This window comes from Tetranychus urticae, chromosome 1, assembly GCF_039701765.1.
Source record: "Tetranychus urticae isolate SD_2017Ah chromosome 1, NJAU_TeUrti_SD_1.0, whole genome shotgun sequence".
NCBI lineage: Eukaryota > Metazoa > Arthropoda > Arachnida > Trombidiformes > Tetranychidae > Tetranychus > Tetranychus urticae.
This window is the reverse complement of record NC_142958.1, coordinates 23,137,161-23,162,246: the sequence shown is the minus strand read 5'-3', so window position 1 is coordinate 23,162,246 and position 25,086 is coordinate 23,137,161. Positions and strand designations below refer to the sequence as shown.

The 25,086-nt window shown below is 31.3% G+C and overlaps 1 protein-coding gene across 1 annotated transcript; it reads left to right on the top strand.

Moving 5' to 3' along the window:
* The first annotated feature begins 316 nt into the window (after window positions 1–316).
* Window positions 317–23,662, top strand: LOC107362266 (uncharacterized). Its single transcript, XM_015929293.3, has 3 exons — window positions 317–687; window positions 22,902–23,034; window positions 23,297–23,662. Exons 1-3 carry the CDS (start codon window positions 647–649, stop codon window positions 23,501–23,503), a joined length of 381 nt encoding a protein of 126 aa, XP_015784779.1. The 5' UTR covers window positions 317–646; the 3' UTR covers window positions 23,504–23,662.
* Window positions 23,663–25,086: the final 1,424 nt, after the last annotated feature.

Here is a 25,086-nt window from a genome sequence, read left to right as displayed (position 1 = left end):
TAATAAAAAAGATGTTCAAGTTGATCAGATGAAGTAAAAGCCTAACCCGCAGCAAAGGGTTACACAGGCAAAAATTACCAGGAAGCAGTTTGTTTACACTGCCAATGAACAGTTTCACATTTTTACGCCATTAATTAATCTTTCTACTTTAATTATAATTAAATTTTACAGATTCAAAAAGGATTTCAATTTTATCATGATTGATTCAAAAGGTATAACCCAAAACTAAACAGTGTAACTTTCAAGTTGAACTCCGCAATCTCCATGTTAAAGTCTCACTTCACTCTCATTTCATCTCATTTTGTTCAATCTTTTTTATACCCTCATCATCATCACCACCAACACAACTACCTTTACCATTATAACAATCATCACCAATCTTCTTGTTCAACTCAATGTAATAACTGTCAGTGACTATCAACTATTCAAGTTTCACTGCGATTCAACACACAACAGCTTCTGTACAGTGAAATCCAACAACTCTGTTCAACAACTTCTTTCCAATTCTGGTTAAACCAAACTTTACCTGTAACATAAACCAGCAACAATCAACTAATTGTCATCTTAATGTTTCAAAATTGGATCTTTTAACCCGGTTTAATCGCTTATTAATCTGTGACTTTTAAACCTAAAAAGGTTAACCAAAATGGTGCCTCTAACATTTACCCATTTAAATTGCTCGGCCAAGTGAGTTAATTCCTTTGAATCTAATTTAAATACCATTTAACCTAATCTTCAATTTGACAATCAAATTGACTTTAAACCCAATTACAAGGTATAAGATAGCAAAAAGCAAGAAAACATAAAAATGTTGAACAAAAACAAAAGCCCAAACCAGAAAACCCAAAACTAATGGTTAAATGGCTGTTTACAGTTTTGCCTTAATTTGTTGATTTGTACACCATTTCAACGGCAGTTAATTCAATCTGATACTTCTAATTCAATCAGCATTACATGTTTATCTCAGAGTTGCAATACTTGTAACATGACAATCATGTAATCAAATCAAAACCAAATCCGTAGTCAAAATTAATTAACGCGAGACGAGTGAAAAAACAAGATGAAAAGACAAGTAAAAACAAAGTCTCTTCACCTAAAGTAGATGGAAAAGTTGATTGAACCAAAACATGAACAACGAACGATGATCAATGAAATAATCAATGGTAATCAAGCAAATTGTTCAACACGAATTTTATTACAAATGAAAGGCCAGTTAACCATAACAGTTGCAGAAGTATCAGTATCTTGGTGAAAATTGAGGAACAGACAAAAAAGCAGAAAATGAAGAAACAGAATCTTATTATTGAGTTAACAAACATTGTTAAACCCTTGAGTATAAATCTGGTAAAGATGAACATGATGAAGAATAAGAATCGGAATAAGATGCCATGATGAATAAAAGGTTAATATAATGGTTATTCACTTTGATTTGCTTCTCTTAAATGAAAGTACAATTTATTTATCCATTCAGAATCTGATTAACTTGTAGATTAACCTAAAACCTGTTCAAAAAATTAGACTAAACCTTGTCCAAGCATCTAAACTGATTCAGGCTGAAGCATTGATTTTATTTGCCTTTTCACTTATCCAAAATTGGATGAGTTTTCCCCATTAAATAAGACCTGATTTTTGCCCATGATTTACTCATGATTTACTCAATCAACTAACGCCTAATTGAACATTCTTCATCGAATTATTTTGCATTATTATCACAGGCAATGAGACACAGTTGAAAAAAGCTGTTTAAACTTCATTGAGTATTACTTTCATGATTCAAGTTGATTCCATCCTAATAAATATTTCATTTTACTCAAACAGTCGACAACAGTTTTCCTTCCCAGTCAATATAAACTGTTTGCATTCAATTGAAGATTCATGATTATTTTCATGTCCATTTGTTCATTTATTTCTGTTCAGAGATCAAGACAAATCAAGGCTCAAGACTTCTGAGCAAAGGAATTCAAATGTCGATAAGAATTGAATCGATTTTTCGAAAAAACGAAAAGATTAGAGTCGATTTATTAGACATTATTACGATTGAAACACTAACTTGTTGGTTAACAAGTCAAAGTTGGAAAGCTTGAGATCGAAACTCTTCAATACTTGCCATTGTAAACCAGTAACAAGTAAAGTTACATTGAAACCGAGAAAATCTTTCAAATCGTTCTAAAAACCCAAATATTCGATACTGAAGTTGAGCAATTAGACTCAACAGGAATGAGAAAAGGTCAGAGGTTTGTAAACCCGATATTAATCTAGTTTTGTGTCGAATTGGATCTCTTTGAATTTTTTTTGTGTTCGTCTTGGATTTGGATTGTAATTGAAAAGTGTTGAGCAATAAGTTTGAAATATCGAATCACAGAAATGGAACTTTTCTTTGAGATTAAAGATAAGTTTTTTGAAAATATAATAAGTTCAATCTTTTCTGACCAAGTCCGAGTTGAAAGTAATTTTGAGCATTTCTCATTTTTCAAAGCCAAATTAAATTTTGTGGGAAAAATGATAATCCAAGTGATTTGTGAGGAAAGCGATTACAAATTCTGTCAATCTAGTTGTTCATCCTTCAATAATATGGATTTAAAGTCAATCAACCTCACACTACTTATGAATTATCAGCCTGATTGCCACCAAATTTATGCTCAACTTGAGTTGATTATCAGTTAAGCTACTAAAGGTCAATTGTTATCCAATCAATCAAGCGATATCCTTTAAAGGACAATTGTTGACTCAATCTGTGCACAATTTAATCAACTGTTATCGTTTCTATTGAAAACCTTTCTTCATCTGATATTAAATTTTCTCAACTTGAAACTCATCAATCTTGCAACTAATATTTTCCATGAAATTCCAATCCCAACTGAATATCCTTTCCTATTCACCTAAACATTGATTGAAAAGCCAAAAAATGGTTTGCAATTTCGATTGCTTGTTCTCTTCATTTTCCAATTTAATTAACTTTAATTGTCATTTTCAAAGCAAAAGTAATTATATTCAATTAGAGTTGAATATTAAAATCTATTTTTTCGCTTTTCTTGCCACTTCATTAATCTTAATTGTATTAATTATCTTCAACTTTTTCCTCTCAAAAAGTTGAAAAATATTCATCAACTTTGAATAGTTTCAGGTTTTAAATGTTGAGACTTGTGAATGGAAAGATATTTCAATTTTCAATTTTACTTTTTCCTTCGAAATTCAATTCTTAGGCAAATTGGTTAGAAGATGAAGCTGGATGAAAAGTAAAAGTAAAAAGCAAATCGAAATCAAATTCAGAACATTTTATTCTTGAAAATTTTCTTATTTTTATCTTTTTCCTTCTACAAATCTCTGGATGTAAAGAGGCGAAGATTGAATATTGAACAAAAGAAGATTTTGGCTGAGAAACATCGGAATTAAGGTAACTCTTTTTACCTGATTTTTTGTCACCTAAAAGATTAAGTTGAATGATGAACCAGAAGAGAGAAAAGATTTAATCATAAGCTGAACAATTATAATCACAAGTGATTAAGACTTTACTCGAGTCTGAAGACGGATAAAGACGTTTTACTGTGAAGGTGAATTGATTATCAACTGTTCACTCAATTACAAGTTGCTGTTGTAGCCGATTCTGAGGTTCAGTTCTGTCGAGTCAGAATTAATTTTTCTCATGATGATTACCTTGCGATATTTTTCTCATTATCAATTTCCTCTTGTTTTCCTTTCAAAGTTCAATTCTCATGAGAATCTTTATTCAAGACTAACTTTTCAATGTTCATTGACAACAGTTTGTGAACCTGATTTGGACCCATGGTAAACATGATGAACCATTTCCGTTTTTCATTGTTGATTCAGTTAAACGAAGAGAGAAGAAAAAAGTGTTTACCTTTCAGGTTGTAGGAAGAGAAAGAAAATGTATCTATTTTTACATGAACAATTATTTTGGGAAAGAATCGAGAATATTTGATGTTCCAACAATAATAACTGTGGCTGGGAGTTAAACATAATGAAAGCTTGAACCATGTTTAAACAGTCAAATAGAAATAAAAATAATCATTTTTACATGGAATATAGATATTAAACATTATTCTTTAGATTAGCATCTGATTCAGATCACCATAGAAACTTGCTGGTTTTGTCTACATTTAAAGTTAATCCTTTGCTTTGTTCGTCGACCTCTCCTCATTGACTTCATAATTCATTACACAATTTGATACTGGGTAACCAGTAGATTGTGATAATTATAAATAGTTCTGTATTTTTTAAAATAAAAAATACATATAGCGTAACTGTGCGTTAATTCTTTATTTGACCTCTTATTCACATTGGAAGGTCATTTTCTGAAATTGAAAAATTGGTGAGATAAATGCATTTTCTCACAATGCGATGGATTAACTGGATGGTATGGAATCACTCATATCCTTTAGTCAGTATGAGTCATGAACATGTGACTAACATAATTGGGCCAGGAAAATTTTGCGATTTCAGTAGATCACCTTTCAACGCAAATTAGAGGTCAAATAAAGGATTGGCCTTGAATAACCTTGATGGTTCGTACTTACGGTTGTTCAATCTGCGGGTTCTAAAGTTTCGTGCGTTATGCCTGTATGAAGGCATAAAATGAATAAAAATGCCTGGTATGGCGCGTTTCTTGGGACTGTGCCATCTACAAGGAAATCATGTTGCCTACAAGAAAAGATGATCATCTTGTGTTGCATATTAATTTACTCTTCTACACATTTTAACATAATTACTGGATTTTTTGTAACAGAAATTGCTTTCCTCTCATAAAATGTTGGAAAGGATTACGTTCTCACCGGTGAAGGATTCACTATTACAGTAAACCCTCTCAAATTGTCACGTCGTGGGATTAGCATCTTGGCTATTTTCTTATAATAATTAGGCAAAATAGCCCTTTTACGAATTTGATTAAATTTTAAAATTTAATTATTAATTCAATTTAGGTGTTTTTGATTTCCAATTTGATAATTCCTGTATTGAACAGTATTAAATAGTAATTAAAAGTCCTCTCAAAATTTTCCTAATTAAAAAAACTGAATTAAAAGCAATTGTTTACTCGGTTACTCTGGGACAATTAGAGAGGGTGACAATTTGAGAGGGTTTACTGTATCTGCTATTACCTGTTGGTGAAAGAAAATGAAATACTAAAGTTACTTGAGATCTTGCAGAATGGAACTCAGTTTTACGCGTTTAACGTTGTTACCAATGAAACCGAATCGACGTCTGCTTGAAGGTTATATAATCAAATCTTCATTCAGGCACATTTATGTAAAAAATGCAAACATTCCTATGCATAGTAATTATACCTGTAAAGTTAAAAGTCAAATTTCTTGTCGCTCCCGATCCTCGTATTAATGATTAATCGTGATTTATGATGCCTGTAAAGATAGTGATTGGTCTTTTCGTAATAACATTCATTGCCTTGAAATAATTGAGTGCGAGTGTTCCGGAATGTTTCCAAAGCCTTCACCCTCTTGTTGTGTTTATGAGCAAACCCTAGGTAACCCCATCTATACGCAACTATTATGGCCCAATTATGTCATTCACGTGTTCATGATCCATACTGACTAAAGGATATGAGTGATCCCATACCATCCAGTTAATCAATCGCATTTCGAAAAAATGCCTATATCTTTCCAATTTTGCGATTGCAGAAAATGACCTTCTTATGTCAATTAGAGGTCAAATAAAGAATTGACCTTGAAAAACCATGAGCGTTTGTACCTATGGTTGTTCAATCTGCATAATCTTATGGTTTAAGTCTGAGGTCTGTAGCACTAACGGTTAACGGTTAACGGTTATGCCTGCATGAAAGCGTAAAATGAAAAAAAACGCCCGGTAAATGTGATTAAGTATTGATTAAATGTGGTTAAAAAACTATGTTCCATCGGTTTAATTTCGCGCGATATATCTTTATCCTCTATATCAGGATCTTCTTCAGGATGAATAGCTTTTCTTTTTTGCATATAAACAATTTGAATCGAAGGGAATTTTCTCAACAAGAATATTTTATCTCTTTCTTAGAATATTTCTTCAGTGGTTTCTTTTAATTGTCTTCGATCTGCTGATCTTCTCTTCGAGAATTCTGATTTTCTTTTGATCATTTAAATAAAAAGTAATAAGCAAAATTGTTGTGTTTAAAATGAAGAGCTGAATATGACTAAAAAAGCTTACGAGCTTAAAACAGACGAGAAAACTTACCAATTAAGTTTTTTACAATCATCCAAATCAGAAGTGTATCTTACGGCGAGTACCTCATCAGTAAAATACAGAGGAAAAATTTAGCATAGCCTAGTTCGGTAACACAAGTGTCAGACTTATTAGAATAGAAAGTCTCGAAGACTTCCTCGGTGCAATGGAATATCTCGCCATCCTGCATACCAAACTAGCAGGCTAAATTTGATTTCTACCATGAAAAAATGAAACTTCTTAGAAGTTGATTATATGAGTCTCTTTTGACCGTATTCCTGGAGCATATATTCATCAATTATTTCGAACTTAGAATGTCAAAGATCTCTAGTTCCTGAAAAGTTAAATTTACAATAATCTGTCCATTAATTTGAGCCCACGGTTTAAAAATCTCAACTGAAGCTATTGCGTGTATGAATGAATGATCTGATTCATCGAGCTGCGTATATGTCATAAGGCATAAGTAGCAAAATATAACAGTTCTCAAGTTCATAAACTTGTGCATTTATGAGAGTCCAGTTTTTATGGTCAAAATACGTAAATCAAATACATCTATATCTAAGTAATGTAGCTTCATCTATAAACGTAAGTTTATAAACCGATATTTCATTTCCTTCATTCAATGAACTTCTATTCTCAGTAATATCTCTTTGATTTCTAACGTCATTCGTCTCTTTCCAATTCTAATTTTCGTTTTTTTCATTTAAATTTTCTTCTCAACTGTTCACTTTCATTTTTGTATACTTTTCTGTTTACACATTTCCTCAGGCAATTGAACAGTCCGAGGTTATTACAACTTGATTCACTTTAACCAAATGCTACATCATTTTTTCCCTGCAAAAAGATCATCCAAAAACTTGTATTTTATTTTCAAATAAAGGTTAAAAGATTCAATTATTAGAAAATTTCTGAACGATTCTCAAGTTACTAACGTCATATTTTTTTGAAATTGATTTCTCGATGAACAAAAAACTTTCAGAATTGATCAAATTTCACGATTGCTTTTCATTTCATAATCAATAAAGTATCCAATTTTGAATTACAGCATTCCGATTTCACCTTTTAATTACTCGAAATTGATTAATTTTACATTTCTGTTTTGATTAAATACAAACAATCGAGATTAAATGAAAAATCGACACTTTTCATGAAGAGAACAGAAGCAAACATAAATTCAAAGTTGATAGAAACTGAACATTTTGGTGTTTCCAATGAACAGACATTGAAATGTTCAGATTAAAATTGAACATTTTTTTCGTAAAATATCAAAATCTATTAATATAAAGAAAAGGCTGGGAAGGAGAAAAGAGTTTTTAAAATAATTAAGTTTCTACTCTTTATCTATACTCATGAGCATTCTTGTTATCATGTTCATCATGAAACTGAACCAGAAGCAAGGAAAACTGGGAAAAGGAAAAAAAACTTTTATAATGATGATGATAAACTTCTAGTCGTTGATAAATTATACAAGATTGACTGCCCAAGGCTGATGATAAGAATGATGAATATGAACAGTGATTCTGATGAGAAACTCAGTTGGAACATGATGATGATGAGAAATGATGAGAAAATTGGAAGAGAAAAAAGAAGCTAATTTTTCAATTGTTTTTCCTTTCCAACAATTCCTATTGTGATATTAATGAAACAAATACAATTACATCAAGATACAACAATTGAACCTTTCAGGTGCAAAACTGTATCAAGATGAAACTCTTTGCCTTACATTGTCAAATTATTTCTCATCTTCATCTTCATCAACCTCATCTTCACTGAATCATCTTTTCATTTCTTTTCATTATCTTGTTAGATAGCAACCAATATAACCTCATATTATTTTATACAAAATCTTATTTTCATCTTCTTCCATGATTGAGTTTTGTTCATCTTATTCGCATCTTTTCATGAAATGTTCAATGATGAGTCAAACGAGTTTTTAATAATTGGACAATTCAGTGAAAATGGAAAAAATGAGAAAAAGAAAAATTCGAAGCAAACATCATTTTTTTCTTGGTTCATCTTTTTTGTTTCATTCCTGTTTTCATCAAACCCTGTTCAATGGTTTACATTACAAGTTGTTATTTTGGTCAACTCAAGTGATAATAATGACCAATGTAAAGAGTGAAAACAGGCAAAAGAAAGGTTTGACCAAATGAAATGAGAACAAAAACTGAATCAATGAACTTTTTTCTTCTTCTTCTTCTTTTCGTTGTTTCTCTTTTTACCAAACCTACAGCAATCATCAAGTTTATTTGATATTTTTCTTCCTCATCATTCCGATGTTTGCAAATTGATCAAATTTTTCTGTTTATTCAGTTCAATATCATTTGTCAATTGGAATGACATTTTCCTATTCATCATTCACAATAGTAACCTTAGTGTAACAATATTAACTCAATGACAGCCAACAACTTCAAGCCCGCCAGGACTTTACAAAAATAACAATTCTTTTCAAATCGCAATAATCGATGATTAGTTTTAATGCGAAAACTTACATGGAATCGGAACCGGAAATTTCCATTTGAGAACATTTCAACCGGAAGTGCTATCTTCACACCTGTTTTCCGGAAGTTGGTCAATCAATGATTGACCTCGAATTGCCAGCGGCTTTTTACAAACACATTTATGACCTTGATTTGAACTATGTACAGATGGTCGAGCTAGCCTTCTAATCAGTAGTGAGTAATCAGATAACCATGAAACAGTTGGATTCAGTTGATGGAAGGGAAATGCCAAAGTCGACTGTTACCTGAGTCACTGGATGAAATCAAATCGACTGAGTCATTGAGTTCTGCATTTTTTTCTGACTGACTGCCTGAAGGTCAATCAAGAGGCCTTAAAATATCCTTCCCTGTTTTCCCATGGAATTATGGCGTGATTAAGAACATTGAAATTCTATCAAATTAATGGTTATTCTGTAATTGACAGTTCAGTAACTTCAACCTTTAATAATAATTCTTGATATGAATTCAAAATTATGAATGAAAAGTTGCGGTCAGTTTAATAGGCAATAAAAGTCTCAAAACCTGTTAATTTGACAGTTAAAAGCAATTGCCTGTAAGCCACTTGAACTGAATGCTTTTTGACTGTAACTGAAAAAGAAGCCAATCGACTGAATGACTTGGATTCATTGACTTTGATATCGAGAAAATGACTTTTGAAAAACTGATCAAGAACGAGCACTTCTGATCACCTTGTAACTATCTGTTCGTGGTTCAGATAGATGAAAATTCTGGTAAAAAATTCTGGATATTTCTTTTTTCTACGAAAAACTGGGCTAGACTAAATTTCCTTTGATGATTATTTTGAATTTTGATTATTACACTAGTTAGCATGGATCAGGTTTAAAGACTTGAGTGGTTGCATAATATATCTCATGTAATAGTTAATCGATAAATGTTCAAATTTCAATTTCAAAGCAAAATTGGATGCTCAATGTAATCAAATGAATCACTGGAATCAGCTTATTCCAAAAAAGATTCATATTCAATGAGTTTTTTTATCAATAGCTGTAGTCATCAACTCGAGTCAATTATCTGATGATAAATTTCTGTATTCATTTCACAATTCTTCAAACGATTCCAATTGAAATGTCGATATTACATTTTAAAACACTTTATCAGTTTCACCTTTAATATCATCATTCTGAGTTATTTACAGTTCAACTCTTTTCTTTCCCAATTATAAACAAATTTACCAAATTCAATCCATTATTGTGATGAAACTTTTCAAACTTTCCATTTCAATTAGTCTTTCATGAATGAGCAACTTGAATTGAAAATGAATTATCTCTTTATGTAATTGAAAAAAAGCACAAATTAGCATCCCTTGTAAGGCTTGAAAACCAACTCTATTCAATAGTTATCAACATTGAATACAGAAAACTTGGAACAAATTCTTTTTTCTATTCAATAATATCCACTCAATAATATTTACCATGTTACAGGGAAACTTGCAGGTTCATTTAATTTGAACAAAACAGACAAAACAAACTCAGCTCGAGTCTCGACTCAAGGCTAACCTTGTCTAATCTTGCAACTTAACCAATAGCATCTTTAGGTTGAAGTTGAACCTAATGAGAGGCTTTACATAAGTTATTCATTCATTCAATGATTCCTTTCGTTTCATTTCACCTCACTTTGTGATTTGAATTTTGAACATCATTTTGCAAGATCAACAATTCCATCCACTCTTCATGGTGCAAAAATTTGACTTCTCATGATTACATCAACAACTTGAAAAAAAAACAAACAGAATGTTGATTTGCTAAATGAAGATTCGAAATTCATTTTTCTCAGTTTCAACTTTTTTCCTCTACAAAAAGCATAAAAAACTTGCTCCAATTTGTTGAACCAAATAAACTTACTTAACCTAATGATGAAGATGAAAAGCAATTTTTACATGAAATGTTTTCTTGCAAATAGATTTCATGGAGAAAAGGTTGATCTGATAATGAAACGATAAAAGGAAAATCCAATTAACTTGAGATACAAAAGGCAAAAGAATCAAATTCAATTTTTGATTTACTCTGAGAAACATTTGTTTACTAACAAACCAATTACATTGTATTAATATTTTTCATCGAAAATTCTTTCTTCTCTCAATCTTTATTTTTTCACTTTTAATCAGAAAAAAAATTTCATTTCAAATGAGCAACAAAAATATATCATTACAAGGTTTTGATACAAGAAAAGCTGTTATTGGATTCAATACTCATGTTGAAAGAGTTTCAAAGTTTGCTTCAGATGAAACTAAATATCACTTTCAAGTCAATATTTGATTCACAACTTTATCTTTAAATGATTTGAAACAGAAAATTGCTCTTTTCTATTTTCCCTCCCTGTTTCCCTCCCAGTCCAGTTACGTGATCATCTTTAACATGTTACTTTCAAAGTTTACACTTTTCTCCTCTAAATACGTGACATTTATTTCCACCTTTTCCATCTTTTGGAGAGAGAAAAGAATTTCGATAAAGTTCATGAAACTCACGAGTACAAGAAACACTGGAAAACATTACAATGAAATTGGTAAAAGCTGACGAAGGAAAATGAAAGTTGAGAAAAGAAGAAAAGAAAAAATCCTTCAGAATTGGATACAAGGAATGATGAGATAATAATAAAGACGATGATGATCAGGGTGATGAAAGTTATCTTTGATGAAAGGTGAGGAGAAAAATGATTTGATGTAAACTGATTTGAAAGTGAACAGAAAAGGTATTTTCTCAGGTGAAAATGAAACTCGGATTGAAAGCTTTTTTTACTACCTTCAAAAAGATATCGAACAATTTTCTCGTCAAAACTCTTTTCACTTCAATCTTCACTCTTTATTCAAATTTTAAAGAGTTTCATTTTTCTCTGATAAAGTAAATTATTGAAATTTATTGCATGATAATGATGATGTTGGTGGAAAGGCAAATGAATTGTTCTGACATTTTCCTGAAATGAGTAAAATTCTACTCTTCCATGGTGATTATTATTCTCATTGAAGTTGACAAATAAACTTGTACTTATCCTCACTTGAAATATTTTGTAATTTGTTGTTTTTTTTTCTTCGCCTCTGTTTTGTTCTCTGAAACTTGTACTGAATTTTTCAACAGTTTCCAGTTGCTTTTCATGATGTGTTTTCAAGTTGACAATTTAACAAATTAATATTTTCATCAATTTGCATTTCTCTTTTCAATTCAACCGTTAATCATTTGCATACTTTCATCTTGTTTTTCAATTCAACATTTAAAAATGTTTCAAAAGGCAAAAGGAACAAAATTGGCGGAAAAAAAAGATTCTGCATTCTGTTCGAAATTGAATAATCTCACAATGGAAACTCATTAAGAGTTTTCTCTTTGCTGTATCAATGGTAAAACTTGATTAAGATGAATGTTTGCTCAATGAATTACATGTTGAAAGGGTTATCAATTTGTATGTAAAAACTGTTTATAACTGAATGTTTAAGTTTATTTGAGTTTCTTGAAAGAAACAAAAAAGCTTTTCATTTGAATGTCACTGAACTATTTATAAAAACAGATTAATTGAAAATCAAGTTTTCAGTTCAAGTTCAAGTCAAGCAACTAAATAGTCGACTCTTTGTTTCGTTACTCAATGTTGACCCTTTAAAAGTATTTATTTCTGTTCATTAGATTTATCCTTTTCTTAGTAAGGAATGAGAAAATTCAAAAACATTCTTTCTATCTTCGCCAATCTTTCGATTCTGGTGCAATTCATCTTCATATGAATTCTTTTGCATATTGCAAGGTTTTCTGTTTTTCAGGGAATCTTTTTGAGTCTCATTTTATCTGAAATTTTTTCAGGTTTTGCGGCGAATTATTTTATCTGAATTCAGTGAATCTTGTGCTATTTTTGGTTAGAAGCAAGAATTTATTCTTTTATTAAACTTAGAATGTCATGTTATTGAAAAAAGATTATGAGGTTTAAGCTTTGGCTTTGCATGTTGTTCATGAATGGAGTTTAAAAAGCCATTATAAAGAATTACGATTAGAAGCTTCACAATTTACTCAAATAGATATAAATAAACTTTAATGCAATTGCAAAAGTTATAAATTAAAATTATTTTTTGGCGAAGTCAAATTTTTAATAAACTCTTGCAAGCTCTCGAAAGACTAAAAGAAGAGCTTCCCAATCTTAAAAAGCTTAACATTTAAACTTGAAAAATCAGAAAAATTCTCACAGCAAATATAGAATGCTTCTAAATACTCGATTCTTGTTTAGTTGGATTCCAAATTACTTCTTAATTCCAGTTGCAACACAAAATGTTTATTTAAATCTTGAAGGCTTTACCAAGCAGAGGTTACAACAGAAAACATGAAGAAATTTAATGAGCGAAAAGTTTGTCTAGACCAGAATTGAAGGTGAATATGATTGCTTCATTGATTGCATCAACTTTGACCATGAAAACTGTCGAACACAAGAATTTTCAAAAGTTTTAATGGACTCAGTTTATGCTTCTACTAGCAGACAAAGTCCGCACTCAACTCAAAGTTAAAACCTCAAAGTTTGCTTCTTAACCTTGCAAGGCTCAGACTTGAAGCATTTTATTCACTCGGATCGTAACTGGGATAGCAACTGTTCGGGAAGAATTGATTGCTAGCTGATAGCTTCAGCTTTGCTCGTGTCTAGTTAGTTAACAGAGAAGCTTTTGGATATTATTTTTTCACGTTTATACTTTTGTCGAGTCGCCCATTCATCAACACTTTTCATTTTTTTCATCTTCTCTTTATCTCACCATTTCTGGTTCAACTTTCCGCTGATCTTTTTGTTTTAATGAAACTTTAATCTCTTGAGATTGCCAATGAAAGCAATTGTGTTAATGATGATGATGATAAATACAGACAAAATTTGTGACCTTGCTCATAATGAATAGCTCAGCATTCAACTGTTAGACAAGTTGATGAAGCTAATTACCAAGTTGAATAATAATTTGTGAATTATGAATGACAAAGCAATAGTAATGAAGAAGAAAAATGTTTAAATTATCAACTGATGAAAGAAAAGAAGAAAATGATTGCACTAAGAAATTGAAATAACTTATTCTGTCAGGTGTATTTCAAGATGAAACTTGTGAGCATGATAAGTTAATCCTGATGAGATTTAAAGAGATAAAATATTTTTTCAGTGAAAAAAAAGTCCAAGTGATGATAATGATTGTAGAGATGAAAAGGTGAAAACGATAAACAGAATTAATGATGATAATGAAAAGGGATTCAAGGCGTTCCATGAATAAAGGTGAAATAATAATGATGATAATAATTAGGTGAAAAAGGAAAGTCTCGTGAAAATGATGATGATTGATGAAGAGGAAAAGATGAAAATGGCAAAAAGAAAAGGAGAATAAAATTTTTTTTCTCCTTCTTCCTCTTTTCTTTCACCAAAAGGGATTTTCTTTATCTGATAGTCTTTTTGCCTCAATCGTTTCATCCCTTTCCTTGGCTCATTATTACTATCCACTGAATGTTTTGATTTGGATATCAACTCCCTGGGGTTAAATTGATATCCACAATGTTAGCATTGGATCGCAAGAGAAAATCTTTTTTCTGAAAAGAGAAAGTTGAAAGAAGAAAAATATCACAAAAAATTTCATTGATATCTTGTACAGGGTACAAAGAGAAGGCCATTTTCACAGTTGCACATTTCATGCTAATGTGAAACAGAGTCTCCTAGAGTTCTGTTGATGATGTTTGACCTGAAAAGAGTTCAATCCAAACGTTATCTTAGAGTTTTGCGATTTTCGGAACTGGAATGAGAAATTTTCAAGATCACTTTCGATTTTAGAGATTTTTCATATTTTGAGTTCTGAAAGCTTCCAATGAAAATTGCTATTCTTGCTAATGGGAGCATCAGAATCGAATGATATTCCGTTCGATTTCTCTACTCAAAAGATGACTTTGAATGCTCATACTGATTTGGGAAAGAGTTTCATGGAGTTTTGTTTCGATAGAACGATTGAAATTAAGTTCGAAGAATAAAAGATCGAAGATAACTCTTTGCTTCATTTATTGTTTCGAAGGGGCTTTTGCGATTTTCAAACTGAAATGTGCAACTTTCAAGTTTACTTTCGATTTTAGACATTTTGTCATTTTGAAAGTTTCCATGAAAAATTGATTTTACATCAACTTCAAACGATATTTCATTCAATTCTTTAGAATTTCTTCAGTTCAGAATTCATGAAAGATCATGTCGAACCTGCTTTCGATGAATATTATTCGACACCCTGTACATATATATATACACTTTTATTATTATCATTATGTCATCGTTATTATCTTTTTTCATCGAATGCTCACTGGGAGAATGAAAATATATCTTTGGTCCGGGAATTACTTTGAACAGTTGAAATGAAATATAAGAAGTTCATCTGAACAATATCAATAAAAAGGATAATATCGAGAAATGCCAGTAAACGGATCAACATTTATGCTATATTGATATTGTTGAGTGAATAGTCGAAATCCCCTGCAAAGGTATTCTGATGATGATTTGTTTTTTTCCTTTCTTTTGTAACCAATAATTCTTTACCTTCTTTCCCTCTCCTGCACACATTCAGAATAATCTAATGGATAAATGAACAAATTAACCCTTGATTTTGTGTAATTTATTTTGATTCTGATTCTTTATCTTTTCTGTTGCCTTGACTCTTGCTTTTTGTCTTTAACTTTACTCTTGAAACTGGATTGTGTGCTTTTCATTTGTAATTTTCAAGCCTCAATGAATACTCATTTGATACTTGTGTTCATTAGACTTTATTGGTTCACTTTGCAATCCTTTTTTTTCTGTATTTCATGCTTTTTCATCAGTTTATTTATCTCTCTCAATCCGCACAGTCTTCATCATGTTTGCCACTCTTGGGATCAACAAGAGTTGACAATTTATCTCAAACATCCGAGTTTATCTGATAATTTATTAGCTCACTGATGATAAGAAACTGAACAATGTTGTTAAAATGTTAGGTAACTCATTGAGTTCAGATTAGCATTCATTTGAGCAGATCGGAAATTGAGACAATCAATGAACCTTTTTTTTTATTTTTCTTCAAATTAACTGAAACATGGTAAACTGAAAATGTGAATGGGAATCGGATGGACGATTTCTTTCAGCATCGCTTTACAAATCACCATCATTTGCTTGTATACAGAGAGATAAAAAGTGTTCTTAAAGTTCTGACAAAATCTCTAAGCAATATAAAGTGTCGCAGCAAATGAACTTTAGTCATTTGGGACTCATTCAACTATTCAAATACTGACCGTTTTTACGCTCGTTTGTGCAAATAACTCGAGAACCAGAAGTCAGATTTTGATGATATTCAAAAGAGTTCCCTAAATTGAAGAACTATGCATCCAGAGTTGGAATGTCACTCAAGATCATTCAGTTATTCAACCTCTAAATGTCATTTGAAGGTAACTTTCTGAGAGATCCTGTTTTTCAATTAGTTGGCGTTTGTTGCGAGTTTCAACTTATACCGTTGAAGTAAGCTTGATATCTTTCATGATAATCAGTGTAAACAGTTCATGATTGGAGTGTTTCGAATTTCCAATTTCAAGGTCATTCAAAGTCATTTGCTTATTTGACGATTTTGAGTATTCGAGGTAATATTTAGAAAACGAATTTGTCTCCCAGCATGATTTTGATGGTTGAAGTCAACATCATCCATCGATGAAAAAGTATTTGGAATCGATCAAAAAATGTCACTTTGACTGTTTAAATTCAATCCAAATACCTGTATTTCATCGCCTATTCTAGATCAAGCGCAGTGTCGATATTTTATATTGAATAATTTCTCAGCTCCTCAGACAATCTTGAATTCAATTGAAGGTAATAAAGATGTTACTGTATATTTAATTTTATCAGGGAAAGTTTAACGAGATTTTCCTTCTTCAAGATGTTTTCCATAAAATAGATAATCTAATGAAGACAATAAAAGCACGGAAAAGAGTCGAAATGTTTGCACAGCAATAACCATGAATCTTTATTTATGACCATTTCTTGTATCGAAACACTGACATTTAAATTTCATCAGCTTTAGATGATACCTTACAGGGTTCAAGTGTGCGCAAATTTTCAATTCAACTTTTCCTTTGCCAGAAAAAATTGTGCCATTTCTGTTTTCACTCTAATGAAAACTAATACATTTACCATCATTTTTATTATCGACTATTTTGAGTTGTTTTTTAAAGTAATACAACTGTAATTTATATCATCATCTGTTTCAATCTCGACAGCAATAATATACAGTTAGTACATCTTATTTTCACTTGTAATCATCATTAATGTATGCTTTCCAGTAACCATTAGATTCTGGTGAACCTATTTTTATCAAATTTCAATTTGGTAACCATTCATAAGTCAACAGATACTTGCAACAGTCAACCATTACAAGTTGAATTTGAAAATAACATTTCACTTTTTGTTTATTTTGTTTCGAAATGCAACTTTTATCTTCATCATATATCATCCTCTTAATGATAATACATCTTGATAAGATGTATTTTGGTTCCTTGGTTTGTTCACCAAGTAATAACCCGATTCAAGTCAATGAAATGAGCAAATCAACTGATGTGTAAAGACATTGGATAGACGAAAACAAAAGATTTAAATTTAAAAGTTAAAATGATATTCCACATGACTCAATTTTCTAGGTAAAATGAAGGATAATAAAGCAGTCAAAAGCAATATTCAAAATTTTGAATCTCGAAGGGATCAAAGATTATTCGTTACATTTGCATACTCGATTACTTTACAGGTCATTTTGTTTACAACTTTCAGAATGATGGCAAAATGATAAAACGTTAAATGCAAGAATAACATAAAAATGTCGCCTCTCAGGCAAAATTTTGCATCATGACATTCAATTTAAAATCTCGTTTCAGTAAACATCTCGTCATTCGTGTTTCAGTGTATAAAGTGTTGAGCATTGCACAGCATCCTTTAAAGTTGATGTGAACTTGGGACACATTTAAATTTTTAACATAAAATATACAGAACTTTTATTTCAAGAGTGTTTCGCAAATGTTTCTGAACCAATTATCTACAGGGAAATTCAGCTAAAAGGTACATTTTATTTTGGCTATTGGATTCAAGTTGACTAATCAACCCAAGATTTTGTCTATGGAAGTTTCGACGATGAATATTTGTCATATTTCAAGGTCAAGGTCATACAGGGTCATTTATCAGGAATCGCTCACGGTGACTTTACAGTTCATTGGAATTCATTTCATATTTTCAACCTTCTGGTCAATAGCTCTTGAGTTGTGATTTGAATATCGAAGCCAAATTCATTGAAATTTAAAACTTTCATTTTCGTTGCTTCTCATTTCAAGCAGAGTTCAATTTGCATTACAAAGTCAGTACCTTGTGCAAGGATAGAGCAACTGGTCATCACTTAAAAAGAACGTTTTCTGCCTATTTAAACAGTTTGCCATGAATTCTGAATGGAACAGCCCAGCTGTGATCTTTTAGTTATAGCGTTTTTCAACCTTCTTGATAAAATCCAATTTCTTTTAAATCTGAGATGGTCAGTTTTTGGTGGAAGATGGAAAGTTCGACGTCTCATTGCATGTCTAAATAAATGAAAAGGTCAAAGGTGGCCCAAAACTGCATCAAAATCAAATGTGAAACTGAGCATCTAATTTCCTGATATTCTGCTTGGCTGCGTGAATTTTCAAGCTTTAAATGTTAAATGTTTTCTTACAATTCAACTGCTTTTTTGGTTGCAACAAAATTGAAGTATCAAAATTTTTCCATAGGCGATGAATGGAATTTATTTTAGTTCTGTAAAATTTTACCATGAGCAGTTCAAACATTTCTGTGAATGATGAGCTTTTCGCGCTTTCACTGGTTACAGAAATTATCTGGAAGAAAGAAGTAAAGGTGAAAATAGAAAAAAATGAGCAGAAAAAATGTTGACATTTTCTTGCATTTCTCTGCCTACAGCTTATAATGTTCGTTTACATTTACATGAATAACATTATCACATGAAATACATGGTGAAATTATAATAAGAAAAGTAGGAAACTATGGATTATCAGCTATTTATTGTCATTCCTTGCCATTAAATTTATGAATTTTACTCATAAAACAAACGAAATAAAATCGATCAACTCATCAATTGTTCCTTGTTTCAGTTGAAATCTCATTTATCCATGAATATTGAAAAGGAAAAATTGAACTATCGTCAACTAGAGACAATTGATTTTCCTTCATGAAACAAAAGAGTAAAAATTGATTTACTCAGTTTCCCATGTAAATAGTAATTCATCTTATTTTCTCACCTTTTTTTCATTCTCAACTTATAATGAATGCTTTTTGTGCAAAATAATTGATCGACTGAATTGATTAACTCAAAATTGAAGCAAAGGTAAAGTTTACTTGAGACAAAGGTAAACAACGTCAACAGGGAATGATGAATATCTTTTCGTTTGTTTTCCCTGTCAAATTGTAATCAATTTGAGCTTCAATTCAACCCATCAATAAATTGCAACTCTTTACTTATTGAATAATTTATCAACTTGGATTGTTTGAAAAAGAAAAGAAATTAGCCCAAATTGAATGAAAGGGTAATTTAATGCAATTGGATATTTTTTGCTTTTCTTTTTTTCGTTTCATGCTGTCAGGTTATTCCAAGTTGGAACCTTATGAAACGAAAAACTGAGTTTCTCAAAATGCTTTTTGTTTTGATTGCGGCCAATTTGAGATTCGATTCATTGCAATTCAATACAATCTTAAACAATCTTCATTTGTCCATAAAAGTTGCCATCAATGAGCCACATTTCAAGATAAACTCAAATTGATTGATTCTTGTTTCTGTAAAGAATTGTTAAGATGAACATTTCAAGTTATATCAGACAAGTTGCGAACTTTGCATTTTCATGAAAAATTCAAAGTTGGTTAGCATTCAATATAAATGAACAGATCTTTCGCTGATGAGGTGAAGAATATGGAAAGATGTTTACTGATAGTTGAAACTCTACTTGAAATAATGAGAGAAATTTCGAGAAAAAAGTTGTTCTTTTCCCAGTCAATTCGTTGTTCAAGATTTGAGCATTTCAAGTTGAAAGGTAGAGTCAAAATAGCTCGGTGACTTTTACAGCTGAGGTAAACCTTTGAACTTACTAATGATTTTGCACCTTTGCTTTCATTTGACTTTACTAATAATATTACAAAATTGGAATCCCTTGGCAATGCTATTAGTCGTTCAAGGTGCTCAACTATTCAACAAATATTTTCAACGTAAAAGCCAATTTGTCTTGTATTTTTAAGACTTGATTGAGTGAGATTAAATTAAATTTAATTTAATGGACCATTAAACCTGTTTCTCTGCTCTTTACCTGCTTCTCTCAGGGAGAAACAAAGCTTTTCATGTTAATCATGAAAATCTTACCTGGAAAAGTTTTTTTTTACTCGAAACAACAAACTCGACTCTCGTTGCTCTGTTGCGTTGTCTCTATCCTTTCAGCACTCTAGTTTTTCATGAAAATTTATCGTCCAAATGGGATTTCTTGGTTCATCTGTTTGAGTATAAAAAGGCTGAATCAACTGAATGTTTTGCACTCTTAAGTAATTCATTTTTAAAGGTAAAAGTGTTTATCATTTACAATTATTTACATTTTGTTTCTCCTTCTTGCCTCCAATGAATATCAATTTCATGAATAATGAAATGAACTTTTTTTTACTTTTCTCTCAACAATTCGACTCAACTTCGAAATAGCATTTTGACAGAATCTCTTTTTTTGTACATTCCAATCTTGACAGTTTAATTAAATTATCCTTTTAGATTTTTGAAATTCTGTAAGTTTTTTTTCTCTTCGCCATCGAAATAATTGATCATCAGATTGGTTCAGTTCTTGATATGATTTTATCAGTCAACAGCATTTATGAGCTAAAAATGTCATTGAATTGAACTGAACTTGCACTTTCAATTTGATGGTGGGTTAAGGTTAGGTCAGGTGAACTGATATTTATGGGGAGACAATGGTCGGTGAAATGTTGAACAACTTGAGTAAAAATGCTGAAGAATAAGTATGGAAATGGAAATCGTAATTTCATTCCATCTTTTCTCGGTGCTTTTTCCTTTCAACTTTTTATCTATTTTAATATGTTATTCCAGGAAAAGTGTGAGGCCCTACGGGATGTCAAAGGTTGTAGCGTTCACAAAGTGATGGTTAACCTCTAAATAATAATCACAATTAACATTTACTGAGAATACTTTTATTAGCACAAATAAGAGATACTAATTTGTGAGCATTGCTCACAAACGTTAATCAACTGATTACAATAAAGATGAATTTAACACATGAATAATAATTGAATTACTTCTACTTTAAATACTATTTGTAAAGAGGAAAAGGAAAAGAAGAGTGGAAAATAAGAGTGAAAAAACTGAGGGAACAACTGTTAATTACAAACTGTGAATGAGAAAGACAAAGTTGGAGTAGACCCCTTACAGATGCCCCCACTTGATCGGTACACGGACTTTCCAGTTAAGTTCGAGGACGAAGTAAATATGAGAACTTTGTCTTTGTAAACCTGTATGGAATCGGTCTTGGTTCTGGTTCTGGATGAATAAAATTCTCTGGATCATAAGAAAGGTTTGCTAGCTTCTTTTCACGCTTCTCTTTAGACATATATTTGTACATTGCAGTGGTTTTTTTAATTGCTGATGGCCAATCTTCTATGCATTCCATGATATCTTTGATTAATCCTGACATGAGGTAATTTTTTGGATAGATATAGCCATAGTAGGAAAGATGAATTCTGATTGGAGTTGATTTGATAATTTCTGAGTGAACTTTTTCGATTCTCTGGTAGTCAATAAGATATAAATACATTGTATTTGCCGCATCAATTATTGATGAGTGTTCATGATTCTGTGTGATTTTGCCAAATAGAGCGAATATACAATACTTTAGACCCATTTGTGGATGATTGTTTCTTGCATTGTAATAAGATGAAACGCAGATGATTCTATTCAGTAAGTAATTATGATCAATTGGGTTGATCATTATTCTTGGGACTAGCATCCTCGCCATTTGTGAGGCCCTACGGGATGTCAAAGGTTGTAGCGTTCACAAAGTGATGGTTAACCTCTAAATAATAATCACAATTAACATTTACTGAGAATACTTTTATTAGCACAAATAAGAGATACTAATTTGTGAGCATTGCTCACAAACGTTAATCAACTGATTACAATAAAGATGAATTTAACACATGAATAATAATTGAATTACTTCTACTTTAAATACTATTTGTAAAGAGGAAAAGGAAAAGAAGAGTGGAAAATAAGAGTGAAAAAACTGAGGGAACAACTGTTAATTACAAACTGTGAATGAGAAAGACAAAGTTGGAGTAGACCCCTTACAAAAGTAAACAGGAACTTTAAGAATGAATGAATGAACAAGTTTCCAATTCATTTTTATTAGGTTGACAGTAAAAGTTCTGTTCAACTTTCATTTTTATAAGGGCAAGATTAACTTGAAGCATCCCATGTTTTTCAAGCCTTATGGTAATAACTATTTCAGATGAAACTTCAAGCTTGCTTTGCATTAAATCTTTCACATCAAAGATCAGACTTTATTTCAGGTTAAAATCAAAACTGTCTAGAATCGTCTGACAAGGTTACAATAACATCAACGTGAGGTAAAATCAATGATCGTGATTAGTTTTTGTTCATCAGGGTCTTGTTACAATAATAATGCAAAATGAACCAATGATTCCCAGCATTCCAATGAATAATTTCTGTTGATCGGTTTCAGTAAAAACAATAACCTGTAAAGTTATCAAAATTGAAAAAAACGATTGCTACTCGATTAATCGCAGTCTAAATTCAAAAATCGATTAAATCGATTTGCAAATCGAAATGTCATTTTCATATTTTTTGATATTGTCATCATTTTGGTTTCAATTTATGCGCAAACTTGATGTTCATGAATGAATTTCATGGAAAAATCATTTTCAACAAAACAATTTCAAAAATTATCAAAAGATGCTCTTAATAAAGGCGCAACTTTTGAATTTTCAAAGTTGCTTACTAACTCATCGCCATCTATCGTCAAATTAAACAATTCGTGCACAAGTTTCGTAATTAGTTAATCAAAAAAGTTACCCATTAAAGTTGATTAGAGTTTTATGCCAATAATGTTGTCAAATTACCCATTATCTTTACAATGCATATTCATTATTTTGAATTTCATATTTTTCTTCTTTTTCACTCCACAGAACTGGCCATCCCTGTAAAATAATACCCTTTGGATTTCCTTATGATTTAACCGGACTGGGGCCAATCGTTGAGCCCAGTCAGTTGAGAATGATGCTTGGAAGTGAACCAAACAATGCATTCGTCTATATATCGGTAATGGATCATTTTCTGACAACTGTTCCAATTTTTCGACTATAGATTAATGACGTACTCATTTATGCCTTCTAATAGCATCAATAACGATTGCTAATCCTATTATTTCCTTCTTTTGTTTATCCAGATTATCGATTCCCAATCAATTTCCTTATTAAGAAACTAATCAGATTTACCTTTTTCTTTCATTCCTTTCTCAATGCTCTTGAAATGAATATTTCATATTATTTCATGTTCATCTTGCATCTTTTTTTTTGTCCAGATATTCGTTGGACTATATGTCATCATTTTTGCTGTCTTTTTGGGAGTCGCATTATCACGAAGTAATCTTGTCCATGCTCATTATCATGACAAAAATAACCGGAATCGTCGCAAGAAGGGGAAACAAATGATTGTCAGTTATGATGAGACCAATGAGGATATCAGAACTGATTATTCCAGAGTATCATTGAGCTTGGGCATTGTATAATAAGAAGCAGGAAAAAACGCAATCAACTCAACATTAATGTTTATCTTGTCAGTGTAAATAGCAGTTCTGATGAAAAATTATTGATCAAAAAAATTTTAACAATATGAAGGCGTAATGATGAAAATTAAATAAGCACAAATAAATATCAATGTAACTAAACTTTCCAATGTAAATATATCAAATTAATGCATCAATCCAAGTGAAATAAGATACTCGAGTTGATGTGATATACTGTTGGTTATTGAATTATAACCACTTATGGAGTAACAATAAAGTTGACACTCAATTCCCAATTGATAATTTTGTGAATAAAAACAAGTTTGAATAAATTGAAAATTTTACTCAGATCAAGTTTATTATTTATGGATGCTCATTTTGCTTCAGCTCAAAATTCCTTTGCCTTTTCTGATTTCAGACTGATTAGATGAAGCATGATAGTAGACGCTAGAAATCGTTGATGAGATTATTGGTTACATGTCAATGCAAGTGCATGACTGAAATGTCTGTCTTTTGAGTTGAGCTCTATATTAATATCTAGCACACACTGTACTGCAAAGAATCTCTGATCAATTTTATCTAGTTTTTGCTTCCAAGTTTATAAAGAATTTCATATTTTATCAGAATGTCAGTGGCGGTAGTCCATAAGATCTGCAGATCCCAAAGCTCTGGACTCTACGAGATTACGGTGAAAATGGAACTGATAGTAAGCAGCGTCATCTATTGCATAGAAAATAACTCAAATAATGTAAAATCGAATCACGCTTTAACATGGAACACTCAAAATCCGAACCGCTACAAAAACAAGCACCATTTTAACTCCCTGCCTAGATATGAAGTCCAATAAACTAAATTTAAATATGATAACATAAAAGCAGACCGCATTTATATATGATTCTTCAATTTACGGAATTCTATTGAATATCATTGATCCAAAAGTTATTAGTACTAACGACCGTCAAGGATGGAAAAGCACCCAGTGCAATTTAGGTACAAATTACAAACTACTTCGTCTATCATCCTGATTCAGATTTTGAAAATTTTATCGAACGATATAAAATCCTGTACAAATGAAAGGTTGGCAAAGTATCAATGCATTCTTTAAGGAACAAAAGCAGATCGTAGACGATTACGAAAACAAAATTATCAAGTAAATTATATAACTGCCATTTGGGAGTCATTTCTGAAAGATAAACTTTTTACCAACAAGACGAAACCCCACTGCACTGTCATGTTAGGTAAAGAAACAGAAATTTGCATTCCAATGCTAAATTTTGTAATGGAATTTTGTAAAATTACTTTTTAAAGTCATTATGAATCTGCATCTCATTCTACCATTCATCTAACTATCATTTGTACTTACGACAAAGTCTTTGTGAACATCGAGTAATGCCGGAACATGAAATTTCACATCCAACGAAGTACACAATGTGCCATCTAGTGTTATCTTATTATATTTGGCAAGATATTCAATTCTCTCACAAGTCTTGTCAAGTATCATGTCATTTTTGAAGATTAGCGTTAATGATGAAACATGAAATGCTTGGATGAAAATAGACCTTTTGTCAAATAAGTTTTTAATAATA

Bases quoted from the DNA above. Each gene is read 5' to 3' on its own strand.
- LOC107362266 (XM_015929293.3), top strand. From the start codon at position 647: ATGGTGCCTCTAACATTTACCCATTTAAATTGCTCGGCCAA. The intron at 688-22,901 runs GTGAGTTAATTC...TTCACTCCACAG, and splicing joins CATTTAAATTGCTCGGCCAA to AACTGGCCATCCCTGTAAAA. The intron at 23,035-23,296 runs GTAATGGATCAT...TTTTTTGTCCAG, and splicing joins ATGCATTCGTCTATATATCG to ATATTCGTTGGACTATATGT.